General features: G+C 49.3%; 8 protein-coding genes across 8 annotated transcripts; 4 read left to right on the top strand and 4 right to left on the bottom strand.

The window, feature by feature from the left end:
• Window positions 1-442: 442 nt before the first annotated feature.
• On the bottom strand, window positions 443-724 carry G6M90_00g053400 (uncharacterized protein; the record flags this gene model as incomplete). The annotated part of the gene is made up of 1 exon (XM_066130561.1): window positions 443-724. The coding sequence occupies one exon, from the start codon at window positions 722-724 to the stop codon at window positions 443-445; it is 282 nt and encodes a 93-aa protein (XP_065986904.1).
• Window positions 725-2,394: 1,670 nt separating this feature from the next.
• Window positions 2,395-2,911, top strand: G6M90_00g053390 (uncharacterized protein; the record flags this gene model as incomplete). The annotated part of the gene is made up of 3 exons (XM_066130560.1): window positions 2,395-2,533; window positions 2,621-2,628; window positions 2,675-2,911. The coding sequence occupies 3 exons, from the start codon at window positions 2,395-2,397 to the stop codon at window positions 2,909-2,911; spliced, it is 384 nt and encodes a 127-aa protein (XP_065986830.1).
• A 2,351-nt stretch (window positions 2,912-5,262) lies between these two features.
• On the top strand, window positions 5,263-6,945 carry SLD_2 (Delta 8-(E)-sphingolipid desaturase; the record flags this gene model as incomplete). Its single annotated transcript, XM_014684977.1, has 1 exon — window positions 5,263-6,945. One exon carries the CDS (start codon window positions 5,263-5,265, stop codon window positions 6,943-6,945), a length of 1,683 nt encoding a protein of 560 aa, XP_014540463.1.
• A 1,215-nt stretch (window positions 6,946-8,160) lies between these two features.
• Window positions 8,161-8,958, top strand: G6M90_00g053370 (uncharacterized protein; the record flags this gene model as incomplete). The annotated part of the gene is made up of 1 exon (XM_014684976.1): window positions 8,161-8,958. The coding sequence occupies one exon, from the start codon at window positions 8,161-8,163 to the stop codon at window positions 8,956-8,958; it is 798 nt and encodes a 265-aa protein (XP_014540462.1).
• Window positions 8,959-9,741: 783 nt separating this feature from the next.
• G6M90_00g053360 (uncharacterized protein) lies at window positions 9,742-9,952 on the bottom strand (the record flags this gene model as incomplete). The annotated part of the gene is made up of 2 exons (XM_066130559.1): window positions 9,742-9,824; window positions 9,883-9,952. 2 exons carry the CDS (start codon window positions 9,950-9,952, stop codon window positions 9,742-9,744), a joined length of 153 nt encoding a protein of 50 aa, XP_065986910.1.
• Window positions 9,953-11,676: 1,724 nt separating this feature from the next.
• Window positions 11,677-12,107, bottom strand: G6M90_00g053350 (uncharacterized protein; the record flags this gene model as incomplete). The annotated part of the gene is made up of 2 exons (XM_014684975.1): window positions 11,677-12,034; window positions 12,085-12,107. 2 exons carry the CDS (start codon window positions 12,105-12,107, stop codon window positions 11,677-11,679), a joined length of 381 nt encoding a protein of 126 aa, XP_014540461.1.
• A 521-nt stretch (window positions 12,108-12,628) lies between these two features.
• G6M90_00g053340 (uncharacterized protein) lies at window positions 12,629-13,591 on the top strand (the record flags this gene model as incomplete). The annotated part of the gene is made up of 1 exon (XM_014684974.1): window positions 12,629-13,591. One exon carries the CDS (start codon window positions 12,629-12,631, stop codon window positions 13,589-13,591), a length of 963 nt encoding a protein of 320 aa, XP_014540460.1.
• A 94-nt stretch (window positions 13,592-13,685) lies between these two features.
• G6M90_00g053330 (uncharacterized protein) lies at window positions 13,686-15,562 on the bottom strand (the record flags this gene model as incomplete). Its single annotated transcript, XM_014684973.1, has 3 exons — window positions 13,686-14,202; window positions 14,250-14,533; window positions 14,585-15,562. The coding sequence occupies 3 exons, from the start codon at window positions 15,560-15,562 to the stop codon at window positions 13,686-13,688; spliced, it is 1,779 nt and encodes a 592-aa protein (XP_014540459.1).
• Window positions 15,563-16,316: the final 754 nt, after the last annotated feature.

Raw genomic sequence — 16,316 nt, 5'->3', positions numbered from 1 at the left:
ATTAAGGCACCTACTAAGTCAAGTTATCTGCATCAGATGTCTTGGAAACTTCAATTGCATATAAAGTCTGGTCGGTCGCTGCAATTGGCTGCATGTGCCGTTTTCGACCGCCTGCCTGCGCGGGTAAGGCGCCGCCCCCGCGGCCTACTCTCCACCTCCTGCTGCTTTCAAGAACTAGACATACCAGACTGGTCTGGACTCTATCTCTTTGAAAGTCGAGCACCTTGTGGGGGGCCAAGCCCAGGGGTATATAACTAATCAGATAAAAGCAGATAAACAGTACTTTTACTTCCACATAGTTTAAGTAGTACGAAGTATACTAACAACCCTGTCAGGTGCAAGCAGCTACATTATGCTGGTCACACTATTATATTATTCACTTAGTACTAGCTTTGTCCACCACAATCCGTGAGGCAGCGGGGCCCCACAAGGTGCTCGACTTTCAAAGAGATAAGACCAGACCACCGAAGCCAACTCGTGCCTTGTTTTTTCCCTTCTCAACCTCGTTTGCTCCATTGACCCTGTCGATTCCCACATCTCGCTTGGTGTCGCAAGCCGCCATTGCCTTGGTCGCGCTGGTCACATCATTGTTGGGCCCAACAGGCTCCGCTTCCTGTCGCAGGTCCATGTCCTTGATGCACGTCTCCTCTCCGCTGCTGCCGTCCCGTTCCGCTGAGATTATCAGGCTACGAATTCTCGCGCCCTGTCGCCCAGAAACGCTCATTTGGTCTCTACTATCTATCAAATCTATAAATCTACGACCTGCTGCCGGATAAACCAGAAGCGTTGGCCAACTCTACAAACACTGGGGCTTATCGACGTGCTTTTTATCGAAAAATCCAGCAAAAATGGCCTGGTGGTAATGACCACCTCTCGTGATGGGTTGCCTCCAGTGCTCGGCGTTCTCGGAAGGATTTTCAATGCTCGCAGTCAGGTTTGGGGGGCTGTCAAGTCGGCTAAGCCTTCGCATTATCTTGCAAGATTTGCCTTATCTGGGTGTCTCACAAGGCGCGTGAGGCTTGGCCGGGGCATCTAGTTCCGTCATATCAGGCTTTTCATCTGACCTTTCTAGTCGGCTAGGAATATTGGGCCAGGATGCTCAGGGATTGGTTCGCCCACATTGCCTTGCTCCCATACCGCAGCCCAAGCATGCTAGAGTAAATACGTCCGACGTAGGTCCACGACCTGTGGCCATGTCCTTTTACAGCGTATTGGCTGAATGCTTCCAATTCGCGAAATGTCGGACGCTGACTGTCCTAGTTAACATGAGTCTCATAACGTGACACCACCCGTCGGGTCGACTTCCAGCTATTAGCACAGAGCGGTCTCGGACTGTTGATCTTTTGATCCTCGGTGTTGCAAACGCGGCCACAGTTACCTAGGCCTGGGCACCTTGATGTATTACGGAGTACTCCGTACTCGGCTCTACTCCGTACTCGGCTCCCTATACAATGCTAGTAGTAAGAAAGACAATACTGCATAGTTGTACGACTCATGCTATAATCCATAATCAGTGTCAGCCAACACAGAATCCTGCATCAATGTCGTGGTAAAGGCCAGTGTCAAACAACCGTCCAGGTCCAGGATCCCAATTCTAATCTCATCCCGCCTTGTTACGAGTCAGGCGAAATGTGGAATATTGGAGGATACGGAACTTGGCGTGGGTTACCCAACGACTACCGCTCGTGCTGAAAAATAGATGAAATAAAGATACGGGAGAGTGCGATCCGAGCCACACCGGGCTCGGCCCGTTACAACGTAGATCCACCTTGGGTATGTAGCTAGTCCTTGCTGCACTTGAATTCGCGTGATTCTGCATTGACTTTTAGATTAGTAGCGTGATTTATATATGTACAGTCCAACTCTTGAATTATTCTGTACTCTGTATACGTGACCTAACAAGAAGGCTAATAATTAACTAAAAAACGTTTTAATAAAACCTTTTCTAATACTTAATTTCTTAAAATATATAAGTTATAGTTAATATATTAACCCCTGCTACTAGCTATCCTGTTAGGTCACGTATAAAGAATAATTCAGGGAGTGGACCGTAGTTGTAGGAGAAAGTATCCCCGCCCGCCTATACTAGTAGGTATAGTGGGGTATAAAGACCAGGGAAAGTATAACTCACGCTATAATAATCTAAAGTCTATATTAGTTTATGCAGTGAGTGGGAGATTCGGCGTAACTTTTATTATCTAGCCCATCTCTAGAGTAACTCGCCGCTATTAAAACTGCTATATAACCCTTAGCTGCTAGCTAGCTTGAATAGATATCGTTGCAAGTAACTACTACTTGGTAACATTTTAAAGTCTTTTAAATTTACCTCTAGTTACTACTCGCACAATCTTACACGCTTCTCTTTCATATCTTGCATCTATTCTAAATTTCAAAATGGCTGGCAAAGTTACTACTATGCTAGTTCTCGCGTTATCTGCTATTTCAACATTAGCAGCTATGGACAAGAGAATTGTTGGCGGAGATAGGGCCAAGCTTGGTGAATTTCCGTTCATGGTTTCTCTTGAGGGACCTCGTATGCCTTTGTGTGGTGGTATTTTATTGAATAGTGATACTGTTCTGACTGCCGCTCATTGCCGTCACATGACTCTTGTAACGGCAGGAGCAGTAGTAAGTCTATTCGCCCCTAAGAAGAAGTATAAAACTAATTATGTAGAATAGGACAAACGGTGGAGGAGTCAAAGTCAAAGTCGCATCTATAAAGCAGCATCCTGACTATCGTCTTAATCCCACAAAGGTCGGTCAAACCGGCCCTGATTTTGCGATCAATGATATTGCTATTGTAAAATTAGCAACCCCAATTCAGGAGAGCAAGACAATACGCTATGCAAGATTACCTGAAGATGGCTTTGATCCGGCACCTAATTCTACTGCAATAGCTATAGGCTGGTAAGTATACCTTAACTTATAAACTATAGTTTAAATAATGCTAATATTTAAATAAGGGGTGTAAATTGGTCGGATTATCGGTATTCGAGTGCGAAGCCAATCAATGAACTTTTGAAAGTTAGTCTCGACATCCATAAACGTGAGAAATGTGCAGAGTTGGAAATTGGCGCAGCTGGTAGAGATACAATAGTATGCGCTGGTGGAAATGGTACGAGTACCTGTGTTTACGATGATGGCGGCCCTCTTATCGATCCGAAAACAGAACAGGTAGTTGGTATTACTTCATGGATGATACGAGATGAAAGGCACTTTAAACATTGCAACAACTCTCCTGGAGTATTTACTAGAGTTGGTAGTTATGTGGGCTGGATTAACGAGAATAGTGCAACGGCAGGGGGTAACGGGCTGAGCCGTTGAGAGGCACTCGGCTGACGCCAATGCAATAACGCCACCAAATGAGGTTGAGGTCTCACAATCTGCCCCTGAGCATGGACTATAAACAGGTAGCCAGCTCCTTAAGAGCTTCTAGTTGTCCTCTTCTGCAATGCAATCAATTTGTTGGTTTGTGACATTGACGCTTCTGGCTGAATGAGCTCCGTGCCCCTTACAAATATAGCCGGACCAAGCGTGTAAGAATGGCTAGGACGACTCTAGTACCCGGTAGTGCGAGTTTCTGGCGACAAGGGGAACATTGAAGAAGAAGTGCGAGAGGACATTGACGCTGAGGACTATGCCAACGTACTGCTTTCTCCCGCTCGTCCACGCAGGTATCTCGAGCCAGTCTCTGAATCGGGTGGAGAAGACGAGAACGGTGACAGGGACAATGATGCTGTGGCCGCCGTCCCGCAGCTCTGGTGTCTCGCCTGTTACCGTCTCTCGATGCCTCGGCCACAGGTGACAGAGCCTCTACAGACTGCCCCCTTGTGTTGAAATGTCATGATAATGACATGTTCTGGCGCTTCTATCAATTCGTATATTGTGGGGCTTATAAAAACTTCGAACCGAGCATAAAGGATCATGTTGACTTTCCCAGGTTGATAAATCCACAGTCCAGCCGCCAAACAAACCCTAACCCTAACCCTAGTGTGTTGGACTTGCCCGTGTTAGTGGTAACATTGAAAGCAAATTGATATTACAATTGCTCGTTTTCCCCTCGGAAGCATTTTATCATGGAACTCGGCCACTCGGTGCATCCATCAACCTTTCAGATTGGAGAAGCTTCCCACTTTAGCAGGGACATGTATATTTTTAATCTCAAGAATTGTTAAGCATTGCAGTAGCTTGCGCCTATGCTCACCTTGAGCCTTTATGGCGTACCAGCTGCACTCTGCCACAATGGCAAGGGTGATGAAGAACTGATTGGCCACGACTCGATAATTTCCGTCTATATATCACATGATGAACAAGGATCACCATTGACGCCTCTTAAGAATCGTTACAAACGACAGCACTATGACGGCGGGCATTGTCTGTGGTTGGTGTTGTGTATTTTGGTCTGTGCAAATTGTGTCTTGCCTTGAAGCACTGCTGACATGTTGCTCGAAACTAATAAGAGATAGAGGCAAAGACTAACCACTAGCAATATTATATGTAGTGTTAGGAACAATGGAAGGCTGGACAGAATAAATAGGTTATTAGTTATTATGCTTGGTAGCCCCCTACTTCATCTTCAATAACTAATTATGTGACGTTTCGTTCACATAGAAATGTGGCCTCCTTTCTTCTTTTTCTCTTCTTTTCGTCTCTTTTTTATTCAGCTTTCCACATTATTAATGCATCTAGTTGCATAAAGGACGCCAGGCAGTATCACCAGTTTGGCATCAGCAAATCCGACACTTGTAAATAATCGTTACTCTTGGACCACAATAGTCTCTTGGTTACTTGTCTGACCAAGACTAATTATTTGATTAGTTGCTCAGGTTCGGCAACATGTGGAGGCCGTGGATCTTGCCTTGATTAAGGGTAGACGCGCTGCCACCGCCTTTTTTCATTTCTCTTTACTCCATCATAGCTCAGCCTCTGGGCAGGCAACTTTGTTTCACAAGTGCTGGGCCACGCAATCACTCTAGGCAGCCTTGTACCATGCGATTACCTGCAGGAACATGACATGGGTCTGCAAACTGCAACTCGACATCGGCCCACCGCCGGAACTGGCCATGTCCGTTCTTGTGGCGGAGTGATGGGGAGATAGACCAGTTCGTAAAAGGTGGAACGATGCGGGAAACCGCCAGGCACACAACCAAACCAATTGAGCCTTTTATTAATAAGGCCCTGGCTCCGTTCAGCGCGACTCGTGCTTTTCCTGTTTATTAAAGACATTGTTATCGCTAATTTGGCCGCACTCACCCCTCGACCATGGCGCCGGCCATGTCACACAGAAACCGTCTCTGGTCTCGGAGCGAAATACAAGGATTGATAGCGGATGGGCGAAAGATAATCATATTTCGTGGCCAGGTGCTAAAGGCCGACGCATGGCTTCCATATCATCCGGGCGGGGACAAATCAATATTGCACATGGTCGGCCGTGATGCCACGGACGAAATCGCAGCACTACACTCGGCGGAAGCGCAGGCACAAATGCAGAAGTATGTGATAGGAAGAGTCCACGGAACGTGGGAAAACTTTCTGCCCCCGATACAGGGAGGAATATTTAGACTGCCCGTGTCCAAGAATGACGGCGACGAAGCGTTATCCGCCGAAACAGATGCCAGCTCATCTGGAACATCCACACCATCATCGACCGTCTTCGATATTGGACAGGCAGGAGACCAAGTTCGCTTGAGGCGTACGGGTAATGATACGCCTCTTTCTACAGCGTCATCGTTATTATCGTCAGAGACGGAGCCAAGGCAGTTCGGTCATGTGGAAACGTCAACGGCCCACGCTATATCAACAGATGTTTCTAAATATCCTCTTCTCGACAAAATGTCACAAGACGAGGTTGTCTCAAAATACCGCCAGCTTGATGAGAAACTGCGATCCAAAGGCCTCTACCAGTGCGAATATAGCTACTACGCTGTCGAGTTTGCCAGATACTCGATCCTTTTTGCTCTCTTCCTAACATTTCTTCACTATTCGTACTACACCCTTTCGAGCATTTGCCTGGGCTTGTTCTGGCACCTACTCGCCTTTGCGGCTCACGACGCCGGCCACTTGAGTATAACACATGGATTCCACACCGACAGCTGCGTCGGCATCTTCATTGCAGATTTCCTCGGAGGGCTCTCAGTCGGTTGGTGGAAACGAAATCACAATGTGCACCACATCGTAACCAACTCGCCTGAGCACGACCCAGACATTCAGCACATGCCATTTTTCGCAATTTCTTCTCGATTTTTTTCTTCCCTCCGCTCGACGTACTACGATCGTGTGATGAAATTCGACGCCGCGTCTCAGTTCTTCATCAAGCATCAGCATTACCTCTACTATCCCATCCTGTTAATGGGTCGTTTCAACCTGTACCGCCTGGCATGGCTATATCTCCTAGATCCGGCGCAGGCGCCGCGCAAAGGCCCGGCGTGGTGGCATCGCCATCTCGAAATGGCCGGCCAGGCCTTCTTCTGGTACTGGTTCGGCTACCGGACATTATACCTCTCGATCCCGACGTGGTCGTCCCGCATCACGTTTCTGCTCATCTCGCACATGGTCACCGCGCCGTTGCACGTACAACTCACACTCAGCCACTTCGCCATGTCGAGCGCCGATCTGGGTGTCCACGAGTCGTTTGCCCAGAAGATGGCGCGGACGACCATGGATGTCGACTGCCCTCCCTGGCTGGACTTTATACATGGCGGCCTCCAGTTTCAAGTCGTGCATCATTTGTTCCCTCGCCTCCCGAGACATAACTTGCGCCGCGCCCAAAAATATGTCAAGGAGTTTTGCGACGACGTCGGGATTCCATATGTGATATTCAGCTTTACGCGGGGGAATAAGGAAGTCATTAGCAGACTGGCCGAGGTTGCCGAACAGTTAAGGGTGTTGGAGGAATGCAGAAAGGTTGCCGCAAAGGATTTGATTCAAGGCCACCACCGTCACTGATTTTTTGTCCAAAACATGATCAAGGAAATAGGCATCCACAGAATGATGAACATTCGAGAGTAGTAGTCACGGAGCAAACGGCTGCATAGCATAGTATCTGTGAATTATAGGTGGCGAACAGGCAGCTTGTTTCGCTTAAATCTAGTTACCAATGCAGAGGCCAAAGGACATTTTGTCCAATATGGTTGCCATTGATGGCCTGTATGAAGTAGGGCTTCTGCATTTGGGATACCTATTGACTGCTGTATGGTGAGGTGCTCAATGGCCTATCCCACATCTGCCTGTGATGGGGGCTCTGTAGAGGGCAATGGCTCAATTCATCAAATAACAGCGAGTCTTTGGTATCAATGGTCATGAGTTTATTCCAAGGCCCTTGGGCAGCAGACCATTATTTGTACAAAGCAGTGGTGAGTCTACGAGCCATGGCGTTTCGTGATCATAGCCCTGGTGTAATGTCGGTTTAACGCTTCCTTTACCCCAAAGTTATACCAAACCTATTATAATACCTCTTTTCTGAGCCTATATAAAGTAGATTATAGCCAGCTAATTTTTAGCTCTCTCTGTGTGTATAAAAATTATCCAAGCTATTGCAGTGCCTGCTATTAGCGTGAACACCAACAGGTTATATCAGGATGAGATGGCAAATTCAGGCAAATAACCCTGCCCGATCTTTAGGGTCAGGGTCAACTACGCAGTGTTTTCGCGGCGCCGGCAATTTATTTGTGCTTTTTCGCTTTGGTTTAATAATCAATAAATGCAACTAATAGTAGATATTGGTCGTTTTCTGCCCTTTGGTTGTTCTCGATCCTTTTATTTTCTGGTGACTCCACTACGGAGTAGATTTTCAATACCTAATGGCATGACAAGTTGAATTTATTGCTACTTATTAACCCATATTTATTAAGATTGCGTGGGGGTTTAGTGGCTTGGCCAAATCCGGATAATCGTCATGAAAGCAGCGTTGTGCATATGGCCTTATGCATATATTGATCTCCCAGCCGACCTAATCACATACGGCGATATGCATATGTACAGCTCGAGGAGACCTGCTTTCTTTCCGTCCCCTAGCTCCTCAAGAAAAATAATCATCTCTAATTTTCCTCGTCCGTCTCCAAGTTCTATACACATACGTCGAGTTACTGTGCTTGCCCCATTTCTTCCTCTGCATCATTGCCTCGTTATACAGCTTGTCCGCCCGAATCCGACCTCGACACCATGGGAAGCAGTCATTCTTCTTTGGTGACTTCCGTGTCTGCGGTCCCGTCGGCAACGGCTCTCGTCCCGGGGCAAAGTGCACCTACTATCTTCCCAAGTAGCACATTACACTCCGCCGTTGTTTTTTCCGACGACTTTGAGGGATCTGCGCCCCAATTTAACCATTCACGGTACAGAGTCGATGGCAGTGGTTCGATTACCGCAGTGACCAACCCAGTCTTCCACGGCCAACAATCGGCCAAGTTTACTGTGCCCAATGACGGGGTCTCTTGGCGATCCGAGATAGCAAAGAATTCCCTAGGATATGGATCCTTCTCCTTCTCATTCGTCAATTATCTTCCCACAGACTGGGTAGATACGTCTGTCAACACCATCGTCGCCCAGTGGCATGGGTTTCAACTCACAAACGGCCAAAATACGAATCCTCCAATCGCGCTCTCTCTCAAGGATATGCGGTGGTTACTAGTGGTGCACCACCTAGAGAATCCGAGCGATAGCAAACCGAAGGCTCGATGGTACGACCTCGGCCAAACCACCAAGGGTACATGGAACCAATGGGATTTTCGGATTGATTGGTCTCGTCCGGAATTGAACGGCACAGTAACGGTTATTCTCAATGACAAAACTGTTGCTGTGCACAAAGGTTCTAATAACTACCACCAAACTGAAGCTCCGTACTTCAAGCAAGGCATATACCGGCCAAACTGGAATCCCGAAAAGGGCTTCAGCTATTTGACTGGTGGCCCATCTGTCGTTGTCTACTGTGACGATCTGGTTGTGACCAAGTTGCACAAGTAAGAGAAAGGAAAGTTTGTGAACCAGTTGACCTCTTATCCTGCGCACTACACTTATGTTATTGCTACACGGGGAGGACCCAACAACCAAGCCCAATACAGGTGCATCGCCAATAACGGACCTCGAGATTACACAGACTGAACGCATGACCTGGCGGAAACCCTAGGCACAGGCGTTCCCTTCTTATATATACAGTGGTTACTCGTCTCTTTCTTTCTTATGGGAAGCCAAGTACCTTTGACATCATACGAGATTATCTTTGAATTCAGTCATTACACTCCAAGCCCTTCATCAAGCCCTTGTTACAGTGATCCTTCTCAAGTTCAAGGGGTTGGGTCAAATAGGCTTAAATACAAAGAACAGTGTATTGCACAGTGTCTATATTCACGGTAAATGAGTCATTCGTGAATAAACGTATACAAGGCGCTTGTGGTGGTGTCAGCTTTTGCGGCTAAGCAGATTTACAGATGGACCTTGCATCCATGTTACTGGAACTGGAAGCCTTGAGCTTCCCGCGGGGCCCAATACCGCAGAAACATGTTGGAAACCACTTAGAATTTAGCAGTAGAAGAAATAAAGCGTCAATTCTTTACTACTTCTCTAGCTGACAAGCCAAACCTCCACAGCCTGCCAAGTAAATGCATCAAAAGTTTGTCTCTGCATTTGCATAACAGTGCAGGGAAACCTAGCCAAGCTTCTAGGACAAAACCTGCACCGAGACCTGCACTATGTCTGCCGGACCACTTCTCATGAGTGCCTCCTTCGTTTTATCTGCCATTGCGGCTCCTAGATGCACTTGCCAAAGGTAGGGGAGCCTCTCTGTTGATCGCAAATCTTGCCCTTGGGGCATTCAGATGAAGTTCGGCAAGCTAGATCCTATGAGTGAGCTATGGAATGGCAAAAAAACTGCGGGGAATTAATCCATACCCATAGCTGGCGAAGCCAACGCGAGCCAAGCAACGGCGGCGAGGATGATCTTGGACTGGAAGAAGTTCATGATGTCTTGGAGGAAATGGGAGCTTAATAGGCTAGCCTTTGAATTGAGAGTTTGAGAACGGTTGTTCGTGTGTTGTGATAATTTCAAGAATTTTGTTGGGATTGCTCCTTTATTTATACTCCATTGCCGATGTACATCTCAAGACATATACAAGTCACAGTCGAGAGTGCATCGAATGCTATAGCTTCAAACGGCAGTTGAATTCCGCCAAAGTCCCGGGCAATTGAGTATTTGAAACTCTATTTCCTAAACCCTCTTCAAATTGGCCACTATTTGTCAAGTCGGGTAGTATCGTGACAAATATCATGCCGAGTTCCGACTCTATGATCGTACATGCAAGCCGAGCACCCGAGCATCAGATAACGGGGCAAAGCCAACTGTCTCTGCGGTGCTTTGTGTCGGCAAGGCCCCCAGCGACGTCCACTTGACCTGTGGATATTATTATTTTGCCGAGAGTGGAGGAGAACCCTCCTAGGGTTGCTATCTCTGTCCATCTTGTCAATAATGAAACAGTTATAAGCCCACTGCCATCCTACCCAGCCAATACGCGTCGGCGAACCACCCTGCCTATCTCTTGTGCCTGGCAAATAACATTGATTACCGTAAAAAGAAGTCCCAATTGAGAAGGTCTGTACCGGGGCAAGTTTGACACCGTACATGTGCATTCAATGCGATGAAGCCGATAGGAAGGCAATCGCGGTCAGTTGGCGCATTTAATTTATAGTCGGTCGATGTCAACGTCATGCAATTACTTTGGTTGGTCCAGAAGTAGTTGATCAAGCCATTATGTGACGGAGACTTATGTACTATTCTCGCCACGCTCATGTGGTGCAAATCTGCATTCCCCCATGGTTTATTTGTGAGTTGTGTTCTGATATATTTACTTATCGGCTTGCCTTTTTACCGGATCTATGTACTGTTGGCCTGCATAAAGTCACCTTCAGCCAGTATGCGTGTTGCTTAACAAAGGCCTAGCATACTCTAATCGCTCCCCATGACCCAAGATATCTTCATCTCGACTAGAAGCAAGCTCGGGGAAGAAAAACGCCGGATATGTCTCGAGCCCTGCGGTAGTAGGCCAAGTTTCTTGAAAATATCTGTGCAATGTATTTTGCTAGGATAGACATATACTTCAGGTTGTATCAAGGCAACATAGAGTTGCTGCTAGTGTAGGTGGTGGGCAATATCTCACTCTTGAGCTTCAGGTTCTGTCTTCAGACGGAAAGGATCTATGTAATCAATAGTAAGAATCGTATTGAGGTAGGCAGAAGATGTTCCAGGGAGCGTCCGGGCTAGTCTGAAGGGATATGGTCAGATATACGAGGGTCACACATGTTGGAGATGGCCATCTGCTTTATTCTAGATCTGTTGCATGTCCAAAGACGCGAGCATCCATAATGCAGTAGAGTAGACGTGCCGCTGCGCAAATTCCATGACCCCCGGCTCTACGGTACGGTGCGTCACACTCGGACATGGCCTTGAATTTGGTTCCGCTTCGGTATAGCGGTATATCTAGATACTTAATTCTGTATGGCATGGGCACCCGAGTCTTCTGTCACGAATGCTAGCAACATGACTTCACTACAGCCTGCCAGAGCCTGCCTCAAAAGTTCAAATTTAGGCTACATGAACTATTCTTAGCTGTTTTTTTATGACGGCCCCCGATGCTCACGCTTTTGTGCCAAACATTGCAATGGCCAAACTGCAACTTTACAGCCCAACACCTAGTCCAGTATCGTGAGCCCCTCATAGCCCTGCGTCTCGAGCACCTCGGTGTCCACCACGAAAATTGCCATGAACTTTGCCCCTTGCACCTTGCTATTATTCTCACCGACAGTATGGTGACAGCCTGGCAGCTCGACAAAACTCTCGCCAGGATGGTAGACTTTTGGTGGGTTGCCGTTCATGCCGCTGAGGATCTGACCCTCTTGGATCACAGCAACGACGGTAGCGCCGCCATGGCGATGGGGCGGCGTGAATCCATTAGGAGGGTATTCAAGCTGAACCCCAACAATGGATTTCCCGGGCGCATTGGTGAGCTTATGGTCGAATATAATGCCGAGACTTTCTCGGGGACGGGCACTACTGGTGTAAGTGAGGGTTGGAGCCGTCTGACCAGTGGCGCAACTTACGAGCTGCCTTGGGTTGACTCCATGGCAAAATTGCTTGTATATTAATTAGGTGAGTAAATTTGGTTTGCTCTTAATGATGGGAAGAAATCGTGTGGAATGGTGAAGACGATTTCTCTTCCGCCCGAGCTTGTATCTGCCCTACCCTTTTATACCCAAACCATCGAGGGATTGTTGGGACCGTCATCTGGCCATTGTCGGCTCATGATGAAAGACTCGGGTGGCTTGGGTCCAAAATATGTGTTTTTATGGGAATATACAGGGATAACTCGTCAACACTTTGCATTCTGGGCTACTCGTTTGCCTGTACAGCCACGTCCGCCCTGAGGACACCCACTCCGACCCGAGTGACCCGACCGACCCGAGATTCACGTCATCCTCGACCCGATCCAAAGAACAAGCTCGACATCAAAAAGCTTACTATAAGTGGCACAAACCAGGTCCAGCTCACCCAAGAGTTGCAAGAACAGCATCCAAAACAAGCCGGGGCTCTCTTCAGCATTCACCTCACACAAAAGTTCCCATGTCCAGCACATCTTTCCCAACAATGAAAGCAATCCAAGTCACTGGCTCCAAGGGCAGCCACCAGATTATCCTCAACACGGCCGCCGCCAAACCCAGTCCTCAACAAGACCAGGTTCTTGTCCGGGTCCACGCCGCAAGCATCACCGCTGACGAGGTTACGTGGCCGGAATTATACGACAGTTCCACCAGGATTCCGGGCCACGACATATCCGGTGTCGTCGACGCCCTTGGCCCAGCTTACACGGGGCCCTTCAAAGTCGGCGACCACGTGTTTGCCATGCTCAAGGCAACTTCGGACGCCGGCGCACAGGCAGAGTATGCCGTCGTCTCTGCGGAGGAAATTGCCCCGAAGCCGACGTCTACATCGCACGCGCAGGCTTCCGCGCTGCCCATCCCATTCTTGACGGCGTGGGAAGCGATTCACCAGCATGCCAAAGTGCGCGAGGGCACCAAGGTTCTCGTCACGGGTGCCTCGGGTGCTGTCGGACTCATGCTGGTACAAATCGCGGCCAGCATTTTGGACTGCCAAGTCGTTGCTCTTGCGTCGGCGAAGAACCACGCGTACCTTAAATCACTGGGGGCTGCCATCACAGTGGACTACCACTGGCCAGATTGGGAGGATTCGGTCCGTGATGTTGACGCGGTACTTGATACGGTGGGCGAGGAAACTCTCTCAAAGACTTGGAAATGCGTCAAGCCAAATGGCAGCATCGTGACGGTGGCTGATCCCCCGCCGCCGTGGGCATTTGGGAAAGCAACCCCGGAAGAGTTGAGGGAACACCCACATGTACAGTGGGCGTATTTTATCGTCACGGCAAGCGGGGCCATCTTGTCGAAACTGACGAGTCTGTTGGATGAGGGCAGACTAGTGCCTATTCCTATAAAGTCGTTTAGCATCGACAAGGGGCTCGAGGCGTGGAAGTATGGCGGTCGGAGAGGCAGAGATGGCAAGGCGGTGATTGAGTTTGTGGGTTCGGGCGAGTAGTAATTCTTTTTTGATTTTTAAACTCTTTTCAAGTTTATATAAATGACTTTGTGCTTCCATATACAATGTTTCCACCCATGATGTCGGTCTTGCATCAACTCTCGAAGCAGCTTCTCAACAAGGCCAAATCCAATCCAGCAACACCGGCTCCGACGCCGCTGCCGACGCCGTCCTGCTGATTCTGTAATATGAGCTCCCCGTTTTTGCTTCTGCTGTCAAACACTGCTTTGGCCATGAGCTTGACCTCGCCGGACCACTTCCTTGCTTGCGGCCATATGTCCTCGAAAGCTCGTAAGGCGCCGAGGAAGACACGAACGCGATCCTTGGCATGAGCATAGTCCGACCCCTTGAGGTAGTACTCGCAAGCAGATATGTGCGTTGCCGCAGCCATGGATCCCATACACATGATGAACGGACTGTGCGTTGTCGGGGATGCAGAGAGCGTGAATAGTTGGACAAGCGCTTTGGCAGCATTGACGGCCTGCATCGTGTGACGCTCGTTGAAGACTTCCAAGACGCTGGCATTTTGAGGCGGGGCATATCGGGAACACAAAATCTCCATGGTGCTGTAGTGAAGTCTCGACCGAGGGCGATGGAGGTGCGTCGTCACGCTGCGAGGTTAGCGAGATGGTGTCGGGAGGGACGAGCCTCGACGTACGTATTGAGCAGCATGTGCGCGCGGAACATGACCTCGTCAACGGATCCGTCTGGCTGCACGGGCTCCTTCTTGCTCTCGGGAAGATACAAGTGCCAACTTGTTATATTGGCCTCGGCATTCTTGACCTGCGACGTCGTGTCATCGCCTTGCTCGTCCACCGTCGGCAACGCGGTGCCCAGCATTCGCGAAGCATCTATGAGATAGGCAAACGAGGAAAACAAACCGTCGCCATCTTCAAACGCACGGTCATCGTACTCTGCAAGTGTCCGCGGCGGGGGAATGTTCTACAATGAACTCATTAGTGTTTTGCCATGGCGGCGCCCGGTCTCGCTTACTCCTTGGATGTAGTCCATTTCTTCGCAGGGCAAATCGGCGTCGAACTCGGCATGCCACAGCGCAAAGGTCGTCTGGTGCCGAATACCTGCGAAGATGGCATCGATAATGTACAATTCCCACCATGTCCGTCTCCAGCTCTCCGCCAACACCGGACAGCCATCGCTATGCGCCCTTGCAAACCGCCGCGATTGTAGTCCGATATCTAGAGCCATCGACTTGGCCTTGTCCAGGATGCTACGCGCATAGTCTTGTTCGCCACTCCATTCCAGGGCACCAGCATGTAGCAGGAGGCACTGCACGCTGAATCCATTCCGTGGGAGGCCGTTGGCAATCGCCATCTCAATCGCGGCCCGGTACGCCTGTGACGCAGAATTCGGGATATACAGGGCGCCAATAAAGGCCATGGCCTTTATTACATGCGCCACCGAGCTCGGATCTTTGTCAAACTGGCTGACGAGGCGGTCTTTTGGTAGAACGAAAGGGTGGCCCTTGAAGAACGAGGCGTAGAAGCTGTCCAGGGCTGTGCTTTGATGAGGATTCTCATCCTGCGGAGTAGCAAAGGGATCGCTAAACAGGCCGGCAGAGTCGTCGAGAGAGCACACGTCCTCGTGAAAACGGCTGGGCTCCGAGCTTTGTGATGCGGACCAACTCTGTCGTGAGGGCCCGGCATGCCCCAGCGGACTCGGATCCGGTCTCAGGGCCGTTGAGTCATTGCAGTTCGGTAGACGGCGCCTCTGGGGGCGTATATCCTTGTACACGCATCGCTTATTGCCTTGTCTACAGCGTGTGCACGTGGGCGTTGTTCCATCACACCGCAAATGCTGGTTGCGGCAGGTCGTGCAGGCTACGGTGATGCGATGCGGAATTTTGCGCTTCCCAGACGAGCTGGGCTTGCCATTGAGGCTTTGGGTTCTCGGCGTACTTGGCTGACGACTCGGCCTTTGACCGGCGTCGGTTCCTGTCAATCCAGAGGCCATCCCAATTCTTGTCTTGGTGGCAAGCGGCATTCGCTATCCATCGTGACGAGACGTTCAATGTTGGCAGGGATGGTCGTTGGGAGTTGATGGATTAGGGTTGACACCGCCACCGCCATTTCTCGACGGGTCAAAGCAACTACGGGAACTATAATAAGTCTGGTGCAGCTCCGATCAATTAATGGTCTTCCCCACTTGTTCAGCTCATCGCCCAACTTCTGTCTTGACTGTTGAGTCTCTTGTCATCTGGTTCAACTCGAGCTACGTCCTCAGCCGGTACTACACCCGCGATCTAAAGGATTCACAACACGCCGATGCTATTCTCCGAACATTGTTGCTTGACCATGATGCAAAGATGAACCCTAATCTGGGCCATGTGCAGATCATCCCCTGCGCAAACGCCGGACGGGCCATTGGTATCACCGACCTCAGCCAGGAGTACATCAACGTGCTAGAGTGGTTGCCGTTGGCTCAATAGCGGCACCAAGAATTCCTACCACTGTCAGCAGACAATCGCGGTGCCTATGCGACAAGTTGGAGTGTAAGCGATACACAGCGCCCGACCACGTTGATACCGCCCCCGAGGCAGGGTTCTACGAAGACATGCTGACATGTCTGCTCTTCACCAACTCGACGGCATTACTACGCTCTAGATGCACCAGGGAATAGAAGTCGGACTCTTTGCAAACGCACCCTTGGTGGGCGAAAAATGAATAACACTAAATGGCTTTATACAATGCCTGGATGCAGAACACAA

Source organism: Metarhizium brunneum, chromosome 3, assembly GCF_013426205.1.
Source record: "Metarhizium brunneum chromosome 3, complete sequence".
Lineage (NCBI taxonomy): Eukaryota > Fungi > Ascomycota > Sordariomycetes > Hypocreales > Clavicipitaceae > Metarhizium > Metarhizium brunneum.
Note: the sequence above shows the minus strand (reverse complement) of the source record. Positions and strands in the feature narration are given on the sequence as shown.